Source organism: Pollicipes pollicipes, unplaced genomic scaffold (genome assembly GCF_011947565.3).
Source record: "Pollicipes pollicipes isolate AB1234 unplaced genomic scaffold, Ppol_2.1 Scaffold_6686;HRSCAF=7923_pilon_pilon_pilon, whole genome shotgun sequence".
Lineage (NCBI taxonomy): Eukaryota > Metazoa > Arthropoda > Thecostraca > Pollicipedomorpha > Pollicipedidae > Pollicipes > Pollicipes pollicipes.
This window is the reverse complement of record NW_023596921.1, coordinates 39,419,747-39,433,830: the sequence shown is the minus strand read 5'-3', so window position 1 is coordinate 39,433,830 and position 14,084 is coordinate 39,419,747. Positions and strand designations below refer to the sequence as shown.

The window sequence follows — 14,084 nt, the reverse complement described above, 5'->3', positions numbered from 1 at the left end:
GAGCCGCCGCGAAGGCTGCCGCCGGTGGTGACGGCGCGGGGCCGCGCCGGCCGCGGGCCGGCCTCCTCCGGAGCCGTACAACCTGCCGGCGGCCATCGATCGCCCGGCAGGCCCCAGTGGGCCGCCGGGCCGGGGCCGGACGCCGCCCGGCCGGGCCGGCTCTGGCCGGGCCGCCGCCGGCCGCACGGCGTCCTGCGCCGGCGGCGGCGGACGCTGGGTCGTGCCCGTTGGCCGCACCCGCGTCGCCGTCGCCGCCGCCGCCGTCGCCGTCGCCGTCGCCGGTCGGGGCAGGCTCGGCACCCGACCGGGCGCCGGCGGGCCGCCGTTTGCCAGCCGCCCGCCGCCGCCGGGCTTGTGGCGGACTCTGGCGGCGCCGCAGGCGGCCTGGCAGGCGTCGGCGGTCGACGCGCCCGCGTGCACAACAGACACACGCAAATACAGACGGCCAGACTGAGCAGCAGGCCGACGACGAGCGCGCCCAGCAGCAGGCCGCGGTCCAGCTTCAGCGTCAGGTGCGTAACGCCCTCCCGTTCCGTCACGCTGACCGTGACGGGCCGCGTGACGCGGCCTGCCGAGTTGCGCGCCTCGCAGATGTAGCGGCCGGCGGCGGCGGCGCGCACCGCCTGGATGGTCAGCATGCTGGTTTTTCTCCTCGCGGCCGTGGTGAAACACGTGGAAGCTCGTGCCGGCCGGGCGCATGGCCGAGCCGTTGGCGATGACGCGGCCGCGCCACAGCCAGCTGACGTCGGCTGCCGGCGAGGCGCTTACCGAGCACGAAAGCGTCACGTTGTCGCCGGCCCAGGCCTGGTGGCGGCGCGCGCCCTGTCGGATGACCGGCGGACACGAGAACTGGCCCAGCCGGACGGTGCCGAACGGCGCGTCCCGCAGCCGCAGCGGCTCGGCGCAGCGCGGCTCCTCGGCGTGCGAGGGTCGCGTCCTCTCCAGCCAGCGCTTCAGCGGCCGCACCCGGCAGTCGCACGACCACGCGTTGCCGTGCAGGTGGAGCTCGCGCACGCTCGCCAGCGGCGTCAGGCTGTCAGCAGGCAGCGTGGTGAGCCGGTTGTTGTCCAGCCGTAGCCACTGGAGCCGGCCGAGACCGACGAACGCGTCCGCGTGCACGGTGGCCAGCTGGCAGCCGTTCAGCTCCAGCCGCTCCAGCTCGGCCAGGCCGGAGAACGCGTCAGCCGCCAGGCGCGTGATCAAGTTGTTGCCTAGCCGCAGCTCGCGCAGGCCGACCAGCCGCTTCAGCGAGTCGGACGGCACCAGCAGCAGCAGGTTGCGGCTCAAGTCCAGCTGCACCAGGTTCGCCAGGCCGGCGAAGGCGCGCTGGTCGATGTGGCCGAGCCGGCAGGCGGCCAGCGAGAGCCGCTGCAGGTGGAGCAGACCCCGGCGGCTGAACGTGTCCGCCGTCAGCACCTGCAGCCGGTTGCCGTCCAGCCGGAGCACCTGCGTGCCGGCGTCGAGCCCGGACGGCACCTCCACCAGCGACGCGTTGACACACAGCGCCGCCTCCTTGCCGTCACGCCACTTGCACTCGCAGACGTGCCCCGGGCAGCCGCCGCCGCCCGGCGGCAGGCACAGCAGCACGCACAGCGGCAGCCAGAGCGGCGGCGCGGCGCCGGCGGGGGCGCGCGGAGTCGGGCGATGGCCGGCCATGGCGCACGGGGCTCGTGCTCATGGCGACTCCCGCGGGCGCCGTGCTGCAACGCCAGGCGGCGCGGTCATCAATGCCGGCGGCACGCCAGCCTCGCCCGGCGACCCTGCCGGCAGGGAGCGTCGATGAGAGTAGTGCCGCCGTGCGCGCGCGCGCAGCGGAACATCCATCCAACGAGGAGATGTATGGTCAGCAATCCTTCGACTGTGAGTGGCCGGTCAGCGATGGGGTGCCGGAACTGGCTGTGCTACTGGAAATGCGCACCCTCTGTGCATCCTTTAGACTACTGAATTATTGGGCACAGCTCCTCGCCCAGGTTTTGAAAGCGACGAAGCCTACTAAAAGGCGTCCAAGTCTGCTTTCCTGAGCGCCAGTAGAAATGTAGGCCTCGCAATGTCATCAACCCCTGTAAATCCAGAATAACGTTACGGAAGGGTCATATACAATATATATATATATATATATATATATATATATATGTGGTTGTATGTGTGTGTGTGTGTGTGTGTGTGTGTGTGTGTGTGTGTGTGTGTGTGTGTGGGTTGTGTGTTGTGTGTGTGTGTGTGTGTGTGTGTGTGTGTGTGTGTGTTGCCAAAGCTTGCAAAAATGCTACAGAATGAATAGAAAATGCCAGCAAAACGGAACATTGCATATTTAGCAGGTGAGCACGCTGCAACTTGCTGCATGCTTGGCTAAAACTTTATTTTTGTGCGGGGTAGGCCCAGTCCGTTGATGGGTATGTTCATGTTGATCGGTATTGGGCAAAGCCGACGTTTTCCATGTATCTTTGTCGAAAACGAGCAACAACTATCAATCTTGAGTTATGTTTTCAGCCCAAGCAAATGGCAAACAGCCGGGGTATTGGCACATTCGCACCCTTGATTCGGCCGCAACACGTTGTACCCAACGCTGCACAGCTGGAACCATGGCACTGCCGTATATTCACCTCCCCGGCGTATGCTGAAGGCAAAATTCGCAGCTGCACTTCGTTTGATTTCCCAGCGCGCATGGGAACGGTGTTCAAATTATGCAAGTAGATTTGCAAGAGTTTCTGTCTACGGAACTGCCTGAATGTGAGAACACGTTTTTGAACAGTTTTGAACTGTTGATGCGCTACCCTTGCTGTAGGTGGACGAATTCGTTTTTCTCAAATCTGCACGAGAATGGATGCCCCTGACGGTTCACACACGAAGTTAAATTTGAATTTGTGAATTCAAATTTACCCAAATGCGGTCTAAAAACAGAGTCGCTAAGTGCTTTGAAGGTTTATGTTACAAAAGTTGTATTGAACTATTGTATATCTCATAAGAAGTCGCTTATACACTCCACCCTTGAAGTGTCTCAACATCCTATAAACTTTACTCGAAATACCTTTGTCGGCACACCTAATTCGTGTGAAGCATTTAATCTCCATGAAGATGACGTACCGGCCCTCTGTGTATTTCATGGCAGCGAATAGCCATCACACTTAACATTTTCCCAAGGATGTCACTTATTTCCAATATGACGCCACCTCTTCTAAAGTCCAGTGAGTTCAAGTAGCTTGGTCGGCGGCATTTACAACGTACGAGGTGCCAACCAAAAATCAATTGCGTGCCATGGTTTTTTGCCCTGACCTGGCATGTGGACCAAAACAAAGAATCTGTCAAGGCTCGATGAAGTGATTGGTACCCATACGATAGTAAGCAATGTCATCACAATGTCTTCGCAAACAACGCTTGCATACGGAAGACGGTGTTTGTCAACTGCGTAGTGACTGACTGGAAGTACAGTCCCTTGCGTGACTTAACGACTGCCTCTGAGACTAAGTGGCACGTGCGCTCGCCGGCAGCAGCCGACAGCGACCCTGCGGGGCTGCCACCGGCCGTCCTATCATTACGACTCATTTCCTTCACATTCCACATCAATAAATCAATGCGACATGCCACGACTGCAGATCAGCACAACACGACAACCCCCGCATTAGCTATTCATGATACCGGGCCGAGTCGGCCAATGCGCGGCACCGGTCCGGTCGCGCCGACTTCGCTGTGAGTTAGTCCGGAGCGACGTGCGGCGATTTTAGCGGGGTCCCGCCCGGCACTGCAGACGCCCCACCTGGCGCGTTCCCTCGGGTTTTGGCGCGCCCGAGCTGACTGAGTCGCTGTTAGTCGATCGTCCACCCATTCAGCGATCTAATGTGCCCATGATGGGCTTCGTGTGTCCGTGGTGGGCTTCGCGTGTCCGTGGTGGGTCGAGTGTGTCCGTGGTGGGCTGAGTTGCCCGCGGTGGGCCAAGTGTGGCCATGGTGGGCCGGGTGTGCCCGTGATGGGCTGAGTGTGTCCGTAGTGGGCCGAGTGTGCCCGTGGTGGGCCGGGTGTGTCCGTGGTGGATCGGGTGTGTCCGTGGTAGGCCGAGTGTGTCCGTGGTGGTGCGGGTGTGACCGTGATGGGCCGTGTGTGCCCGTGGTGGGGCCGGGTGTGTCCGTTGCAGGCCGAGTGTGTCCGTGGTGGGCCGGGTGTGTCCGTGGTGATGCGGGTGTGTTAGTTCACCAGTCAGCCTCATGTGTACTCACCATCGAGTGCGTCGAGTACGTCCCCGGTGGGTCGACCGTGTGCGTGTTCCTGCGAGCCGAACCATCCCTGGCAAGCGTGCTGTTTCCCACGGAAGCCGAGCCCCTGGCGCTTGAGTGCCCGTCCAGCCGACTGCGTCCGTGCGTCTCCGAGTCGAGTCGTCATGTCGTCGAGTCGAGTTGAGTCGAGTCGTCCTGTCGTCGAGTCGAGTCGAGTGAGTCTGCGTGCGTCTCCGCGGCCCATGTGTCCCCAGCTGGTCGGACGCGCGGCCGTGCTCCGGTGCTTCGTAGTTGTGCTCCAGCGAACGGAGAACTGAGCCGACGTCGTCCGAGTCCGGCCTCGGCCAGAGGCGCCGGACCCGTGCGGGTCTGCTTTCTCATGACGCTCTTGCGTCACGCCCCGCGGGCCGCCATTGACGTGTTAGTTGCATCCGACTGCAGCTTACACTGATCTGCTTCGTTTCCACACGCTCCGTGATCTCTGCGCTGGGAAACTGTGGGCTGATTTGGTCGCATATTTCATTTTGTGGCCGCGTTTCACACGAAGCATTTGCGGGCGTCATCAATTGTGAAACCGAGCCCGCGATAGTGGGGGTGACAGGCGGACAGTCAGCGGACGGTCCCGGCCTTTGTCTGACGGCTATAGCGCGGATCATCATTTGTGTCTGCAGGTGCCACGCTTGATTATTTCCCGCCAGGTAAAATGGGGGAATGTGAGGTACTCCTCGTTACTGGAACATTTGATGCGTCGCTTAGAATCCGTGCCGTTAGTGGTATGCGTAGGCAGTAGATGACAATGCGGTGCACGCGTTTTTTCATTGCAGATATCTTTGGCATGTCTCCATCATTTGATTCGACGGAATTAATTGTGATGCATCTGCTCTTTATAGTTTTAACTCCCTTAACTATAGGGTGCATAACTTGTTGGCCATAGTGCGTCGGACCAAGGACCATAGAAAGGACCGCACCGAGGATTGCGGCACGCTGAGTTTTCGACGCAAAAATCTTCCGTTGACCGGATTTTCACAGTCGGATGGCGGGCTCAGGATTCGCGCAATAAGCGCCGTTTGGCGTGGGCGCTATTTCCAGAAATATATCCAGCCTAAGCGTTCGGGCTAAATATCAAAACCGTCAAAGGCGGGCTTCGCGCCCTCCATGCTCTGTCGCTAACGACTGTGACCGATAAATGTTGCTTAAGCATGCGACCTGTTTGGTGCGTCCAGCCCCTCACTCGGGGACACGTCGTTAGGCAGCGCCGCCCCCGGGACGCCGCTTTGTTTCCCCCTGCCCGACCTCGCTCCTTTCCGCTCGGGTAAAACTCAGACGGGCCATCCCATGCAAGCGCGCTCTAAATCACGCCGCAAGCCTCCGTGGTGTATTGATTCCTCGGGGCCGGTTATTTCGGCGGAAATGGTGGGGAAGCTCGCCGATAACGGCTGACGATGACGGGCTATTTAACCACAACTCGGCACAGCACCTCCGCGCGGGAGAAATGGCACCGCGCTGACGAGAGCTCCGCCCCGGACGCGGCCCAGACCCAGTCCGGGAGGACGGCGCCTACCATCGCATGCGTGCCGTGACGCATGTGTGGTCTGTTGCATGCCGGCACGCAGCCGGGTCCATGCCACACTCGCATATGGCCCTGACGAATGGAGTCCTGCTCCGCGACCAAATGGTTTAAGTACGGGGTAGACCTGTGAGTGATGAGACCATTTGCCGTGGTGGAGGCCTAGTTGGCACCCCCCTTAACGAGGGGTGAGGCCTCGGGAACTCTACCGTGACCTGCGATGCGCCTCCGAAGGCGTAACCCTGCCTTAAGCTTATATGCACTGATATCAAAACCCCCAATCATGCCACAATCCCACAGGGCCTGCTCCGCGCTGCGTGCCATGATTAATGAAACTCCGAGTTTAATTTTCGTTTAGACGAGTGGCAACAAAGTAATGATGGCGCGTGCATTTCAAAACATTACGCAGTTGCACTGGTGCTGAAAGGAGCCTTCACCACTGCAACATGTATTCCATTTTCAGCGCGTACATAACACACTAGACCGACCGATACCACTGGCTGAATGGAATCGCTGTCTGTTAGTTACGCCGGAAACGGCCACCGGCGTGTGATATTACGACACCAATGAATGAACGATGGTGCCAGTTAATGAATAATCCCATGATCATTCAGAACGTCACTAGATGAGGCGTCAATTCCAAAGACGCCCGGCACCCGGTATCGGTGAGAAATGGCAACCGGGACCGGTGAGAACAGGCACCCGGGACCGGTGAGAACAGGTACCCAGGACCGGTGAGAACAGGCACCTCGACCGATGAGAAATGACACCCGGTGACCGGTGAGAACAGGCACCCGGGACCAGCGGGACGAAAGCGGCGCTTTATTAGTTTGCCAGTCCGGCCGGAGCCAGATACGTGTCATTGGACAACTCTTGCCAGGCGAGGAGACGCTGACGTCATCATCAGCTGGCCCAGCTCGCCTTCGACTCTGATTTTATAGTTTCATGCTCATGAGGCCCTGTCACACCATCGGCTGTTCCCAGTCCGGCCCAAACCAAGTGGCTGTCAACATCCGGGTGCAGTTTGAGCAGGGTCGGGTCACATGTCATTATTTGGCTCACCGGTGAGCATCAGTCCAGTCTGGGTCAGCAGCATGCGGTTAGCCGGGCGTTACCGCTTCGAACACGACCGGGTGATGTATCACTAGTCGGCCGACGCCTGGTCACAACAGCGTCATATGTCGTCAGCTGGGACGAGGCAGTTCGGGACCGGATGGCATGTCATTGGCCGTCACTAGCCTGGTCAGAAGTAAGGTCAAGTTGTGCGCTATCGGTTGGCCGAGGGGTCAAGATCCCGATGCCGCACCAGGGGCCCGAAAAGCAAGTCTTGACAGGTAAAATTGCAATTTTTCACTGCCAGAGGCTACGTCAGAACAACCTATTTGACCAGAACCACCTTTTGGTACATCAGTTGAGCATGACAAGGCGCAATTACTCTTCTGTCGAGTCAGAGCAGCCGACGTGATATCGCCTACAGCCGCCTCCTGTGCTGCCCAAAGGTCTGACAAACACCCAGCTTGATCCGAACGTCCGGCTCTGTCGGAGCTTAGCAGCGTCATCAGCCAGGTCGCCAGCAGGGGCACATACAAGTGGTCTGCCTGCAGGCACGGTGACCCGTGCCCCTTCTTAAGGTCATGCAGGAAACCCGGCAATCAGAGGGGAGCGTGAGATAAGAACGGCCGAAAGGCTTTTAATTTGGCATCACACCAAGTTTTACACCACACCAAAACGTAAGTAATCATCATCAGATGCTCAAAGACATGACAAAACACAGCACACTATAAGTGTATGACTACAAAGGCCCATGACCGCTCTTTGGAGACATCAAACATTGTTTTGTTCTCACGGAACTGCTGTACGCCTTGCTGGCCACAGCCACCTCCAGCCAGAGGCGTGGGCGGTGCCATGCGCGGTCAAGTGTAACCCACTCTGATTTCGCTGCAGCGATGGTTCCTCCAGTGAGCAGGTTCGCTCACTTGTCTCTGCACGCCACACAGTTTTCGCAGCACGGATGCGTACATTTAATCTAAAGGGAGAGGGACTTCGTCTTAACTACATTCATGTTCTTATTTGCGGATGATTTGATGAGGTGTTTCAAAATCCCGGCGATCTTGTATCGGCGCCCTCTATTTGCCGAAGGACTTATGGTGCTAACACTCTGCCTCGAGGACTTGGACTAAAACGCAGAGTAAACAGCAGGTCCGGTGGCTCCCCCTAGCGGCACAGCTCGTGAGTCCGCTCACGAAGCCCTGCCGCACTTAGCCGAGAACTCGCCCTGACCGCCGCCCTATGTCGCCCTAGACACGCGCTCCTGATCACGTGACATCGATTTATCGAAGTGGCCTCCGGGCAGCGGGCCCATTAAACGGTGCGAGCCGGCGCCTGATTAAGCCGAGCTGCTGCGGTGTGGTCGGCGGCGGCCGGCGCGCGAGACCGCGTGGTTGCGTCAGTTCAGAGTGTGCCACGCACTGAAATAAGCCGCCCTACGGGCCGGGTCGGCGGCGCCTGGACTCCCGCTGGACGTCCGGGAGACGCGGGCCTCCACCACAGATGAGATGCCGGGAATCTGGTTTAGCTAGATGACAAGTTTTTCCCTAGGGCTCATCGGGGTAAGCTTACTCTAGCGACTACTTTGTGTTCTGCTGCGTTCGTCGGCGCACGTGTTCGCCAGTTCCTAGTTCTGTCGGAGTGCGCACAACACAACAGGGAAGTATACAAGTCTGTTGGCATGGGACATTACTCGGCAAAAACTCTTTGGCGGCCAATGAACTATCACTATCATGGATGATATATAAGGTTCAACTGGGGTTAGTGGTAAAAGTAAGCCCGCTTTCGTGGAAGATTATTATCAGTCTCGTCAAGCCGGTTTTCCCTGAAAGGTTAGGAAATGCATACAAGCATTTTTTTTCTGAGTAGTCGTGTAGATACCCACAAACTAGTTCAGATGAGCACAAAAAAAACGTGAAAGTGAATCGTGGTTCATCTGGCAGTACCTCTGGTGTCTCAACAGATCAACAATGGTTTATTCGGCGAAGCACTGGGTAAAGCCACAGATTTGGCAGACCTGCCTGTGAAGTTCAGAAGTTATTCCAGAATCCCGAATGGGGTGCATTCAACCACCTCCCTCGGGCGAACCCGGGTGATTCATGGTTTGACTCGAGGCAATGACGTTGCCGCTCCTGCGTCATGTGTGTAAAAGTTCTCCGTTTATCTGTCACCGAAATGCTAACGTGTGGTTTGTGCTCCAAAATACAAACGCACGCACGTACAGAGTCCATTTCCCCTTCACACTCACATAAAGTGGTGCTATACAGATAATTGACGTCAATTTTGCTAATACTAGATATGACCAGCGACGGGATGTTTTCCCCGTCGTGGAACTCCGATACTCAAATGTGCTATTTTAGTCCGCGCATTTGAACACCGACTATCGCTGAAATATGCTGGCTGCAATCGTTCCTCGCAACTGTGTCGGTCTCATTCCAACCAAGGTTTCAGTTCAATTCCAGTTGAAGTTCGATATTCAGATGCCTGGCGACAGGCGCTCTTGCCTCGCGGTGTTCCCTGATATTTCAGCCGTCGCCACGTTGATATCCAGACCCAAGTATCGACATCACACCCAAGTCAGTCTTCGTCTGGCGCGCCGGTGACGACGCGCGCCGCACCCACGGACCAGCCGCTCCATTTGTATTCGTGTCGCCATCTATCCATTTCCGGTCTGTCGGCTTTCGTTCCACGATTCGGAATCATTGAGACGCTTCGTGGACCACTTGATCTGTTTCTAGGCGGCCAATCATTCGGCAGAAACATCGCGCTTCTCGACATATTTCGGCGCACTCCCCAAGCCCCATCGGCTGGCGAGCGGCGCACAGCGGCCGTCGAGGTCACATTGCACGCCACAGACGAGAGTGGGGTAAGACTGGGGACATCAGTTGACTTGCTGGTTTACGTCAGCCATTATTGTTATATTGAAAAGGGGAAACGCCTTCTTGGAATTGTCTCGCACCAGTCTATAGAAAAACCGCGGCTCAACATTCACCAATATTTGTGCATTCTCTCAGGCACGGAACGACATGGGTCAGAGCTGGGGAGACTACGGCATTCTTCAAGTAGGGAGCTGCGAAATGTTCATGAAAATAAGGATATCACTCGATGGGAATAATTTCGGCATTCGTTCACAATAGAAGCCAAGCAGTTGACCTACGGAAGGAAAGGAATACATATGGACTAACATTGATCTGTCTTGGCCGAAATACTTGCCCAAATGACTGAGACATTGCGCTGACTGTTCCTTTTCCCTGAGATTAACAAAGAGCGCGCTCGTTTCCCGGTCTGGCCTTTTCCGGTGTGAAAGACTGGGACATCAGGTGATGCTGAAAATGCTGCAAAGGCTGGAGAGTGCTCGAGATTACGATGCCCTCAGACTAATTGCGGTAAAAACAAACCCATTAAAAGCAACATTACGCCCCCCAAAATTGTGTCATGCTGCTGTAAAATCACATAGGTGTTACGTCACAAAGCTATTCTCCCTGCATGTTTTATGTTTCTGTTACATACGTGGTTTGGATAGTTGTCAATGTTGTTGGTCCTACAACGCACAATTCGTAGACGGCCGGCAACCAAGATAACTATCAGCACATTATAGTCGCCCATTACACCGATGGCAGCCGTCCAGCCTTGATGAGCTCACTGTAAGCATGGGGCGCACGCGACCTCAGAACCAGACGTAGTGCTGAAGGCAGCGTGCAAAGAGGAATTTGTTCATAGAGTAATGGGGTTACCAAATTAGCAGCGTCCGATACCGAGGGACCTCGACAACAAGGATCTTAAACATACCTCAAGTAAATCTCATTTGTAACGATCACAGGTCGCTAGAGGACGAAGGAGGGCGGCGTCTTCGAGGCTCTTTCCCCGACAAGACGAGAGGGCATCCTCGAATGGACAGAAAGAAAAAGAATGCGAAAGGAGCTCTGCGACCTATAGCCTTTTCTGTTGGAAACCAAGCACGTGAAAGTAGTCGTTCCCACACCTTTGATGAAAATGTTGAGAGAGGCTGGTGTCGCAAGGAGCATAAAATGAGGATTCTTCAGGGGTCATCCTTCGTTGGTCAAGTTTGGTTTTCTTTCGTTACAGCTTGTGTTCCACCAGTCTTCACCAGTGTTCGAAATCCACCTTCTGGCGGATGTTTTGGAAATATATCCTGATCTCTAAAAAGGTGGGCACAAAAAGGAGAAATTGCGCTTGAGCAAGATCTCAGTCGAATGCCCATGTTTTCAGACATCTCAAAGTTTGTTGTTGTCACTTCTACTACTACTGTATTTCTGCGTTTTTCGCGAATGAAATGATGGAACTTATGTGACTAAGAAGCTAATCAAAATTAAGACACATTTGTCTCATCCTAGGAAATTTTGCCAACATACTTTGACCAAAAATCCGAGCATCCTAACCGAGCATCCAACAATTTGCACGCAAGATAGTTGACACTGGCCTAATCCCAACCCTGCAAATTTGGCTGTAACGGGTTTGACAGTTCGTGAGATCGTAAGAGAAGACACCTCTTCCAGAATGCTTTTTTTAATGTAATACATCATTTTTTATTTCACATGCGATGAATCAGACGTGGTCCCCTGTGACTTGTCGAACGTGCTCAAGCGGAAGAAGTGCTTCTTGAAGCCCAGTAGAAGTGCTGGGTAACACGTGCGATGGTTTGCCCGTATGAGTGCTCCTGCTCCTGTTACGTGCCTCAAATATAAACGCTTGGAGCAGCAAGTAAATGCAGGCTTGTCGTGGCATTGGTCCGCAACTGGCAGCGAGATGATCAGAGACCACAATGCAAACGTATCTTGTGTGACCAATTTGACAATGAACAACGAGCTTCACCTGCTCCCGGGTACATAATTGACTTCGAAAGAACTTTTTCTCATGTTCATCGCGTGCGTGTAACCGACAGGTGCTCGCACGCATGTTGTCCAAGCCACAGCCTACGTAGTGTAGGTGAAATGTGACGTGGAATTCGCTTCGGGAATGGTCGAGAGGTGGCCTAGGAACCGGTTATTATAATGCAGTTCAAAGAAGGTTCGAAGCTGTAACGAACAATGGAATGAACGATAAACGTTAATCAAAGCGGTCCGTGGTTGATTACAGTTGGCTCAAAGTATTCGCCGCGAGGTGGTCTACGGCATTCATGATGCGGTCCAGGAGTGGTCATTAGTTTGGGCACGTGGCGGTGACGAGGTGGTTCAGAGGTGATCACAAGGTGATACAGTGCGGTTAGCCCGTGGTCATGAAGCAGTCCAGCAGTGACATGAAGACTGTCCGGGACAGGTCCACAGATAGTTCAAGGGTTCTCACAAGGTCAGGGAGTGACGAGCTGGTTCAGATGAAGCAATGACAGAGTCAGAACGTGACTTAGAGGTCTCCTTTCACAGGTGGTGAGGGAAGTCATCACGGTGTGCCAAGCTATCAGAAGCGTATCGAAAAACTCTCAAAATGAGGAACAAATGGTTCCACTGCAAGATTTCGTTTGAAGCGTTCAAGGACAGTAGCGAAGGCATTCATGAAATGAATTAGTGTGATAATAATGTATTCTTTTCTCCCTGCTTCACGACAGAGTAAAACCAGGTACGCGGCTTTCCACCTTCGAATTTTCAGATTTGAAAATATCGGGCTTCGAACATTACACGCTCCTGAGGTCCTTGATGAAAGAAAATCGACACATGCATCAATCTAACTGTCGGTCGCTCCGGCGCTCCGTTCTTGCTCGCCATCGTGGCGTATTGGGCCCCCGTGACACCGGAGCCCTCAATCAGCGGCGTTTTTGCCGGCGTCGCGGCCCTCCGGCGACGGGCGGCACTCAGCGCCCGCCGACCGCGGAGCCGCCGCCTCCGGCGACCCGGGAGCCGTTTGTCGGCGTCACCGGTCCCGTTAGCTGGGGCAGAGGCTGGGGATGTGGCGACGAACAGGCAGGTCGGCAGAGATGGTAGAGGTCGGTATTTCTTGTGGCTATGGATGGGGCGTGGTCGTGCCGTAACGTGGACTGCTGGTGGGACGCTTGTCGCGCAATGACGTGAGTTGCGGGTGGGGGTCGGTCACAAGCACTGGGTTGTGAAGGCGTGGTGCGTCGTGCGTCGTAAGCTATGGAGAAGTCGACTCATTCCGTACCGGGGGCTGTCCAGAGAGCGCCTCGTTTCATCGTGTGGGCTGAAGGGGGAGATCGTCACGTGTTTGCAGTCCTTGTAGGGCAATGGGTACGTGTCCTGGACTGCGGAGGCGATGCCTCGTCACGTGTCGCGGTCCTTGTAGGGAAGTGGGTACGTGTCTTGGACTGCGGAGGCGATGCCTCGTCACGTGTCGCGGTCCTTGTAGGGAAGTGGGTACGTGTCTTGGACTGCGGAGGCGATGCCTCGTCACGTGTCGCAGTCCCTGTAGGGCAATGGGTACGTGTCTTGGACTGCGGAGGCGATGCTACGTCACGTAGCCTGGACCGTGAGGGAGACTGCCAGACGTCGTGCGGTTTTCGAGGAAGGTCGCCACGCGTCGCAGACTGTGAGGGGTGGGATCGCTCGTCACGTGGCGGGCGCTGTGGATGAGCCAGCTCGTCAGGTGTCGTGGCTATCGAAATTGAAATCCTCACGCATTGCGGGCAACTCGCTACACATCCCGTGGGCTTTGCAAGGAGATTGCCCCGGCGCGCTTAATCCAAGTGAACCGCATCACATCAGCGGCACGGACTGCGGGCGCACCCCGTGCCGGAGAAACGCCCTGTCCGTAGCGGGGGTGACGCTGATTGGTCCTGAGCGGATCCAGACGGACGCGGCGCATCTAGCGCCCGCTGCCACGGACTGACGGCCGCAGCTTCTGCGCCCGTCAGGCTTCCGTGTTGATCGCGCCGTCGCGGGGAAAGACGTGCCACGATCTTCACGTTATCGTGAGATCTTTGGTGCTGTTCAGCTCTGGCGAAATGCCGAAATAGTGTAGTTGCGGCCGTGATACGCGAATGGAGCAGTGTTCGCAGCAGAATGCGGGTGCAGTCAATTTTAGCAAAGCCATTCGCAGCGAACGAGCGTATGTGCCATGTCGCAGTCTTTGTGTTGCACTGAAGAGCCCAGCGTCACATCACGCGGCGTACGCGGTTAGAGCATTTCTGAATTATCCTTAACGGCCGATTTAAGGCCAGAAAAGCCATCGCAGCGGCAGAATTTGGTTTGTACGTCCTGAAAGTACAAAAGCCCAGGGCACATTCGTGTGGGAATATGTTTTCCGCCTGCGGTGGTAACTGGTGTACTTCCTGAAGTGCCCAGGGCACATTCGTG

General features: G+C 56.1%; 1 protein-coding gene across 1 annotated transcript in view; it reads right to left on the bottom strand.

Moving 5' to 3' along the window:
• Window positions 1–14,084, bottom strand: part of LOC119108295 (leucine-rich repeat-containing protein 26-like) — a 30,717-nt gene that overhangs the window by 679 nt on the left and 15,954 nt on the right. Inside the window, exons 2-4 of the mRNA XM_037231871.1 lie at window positions 1,189–1,533; window positions 776–1,080; window positions 444–651 (exon numbers count right to left, since the gene is read on the bottom strand). Coding sequence (XP_037087766.1) covers window positions 444–651; window positions 776–1,080; window positions 1,189–1,533 — 858 coding nt within the window. The remainder of the gene's footprint in view (window positions 1–443; window positions 652–775; window positions 1,081–1,188; window positions 1,534–14,084) is intronic.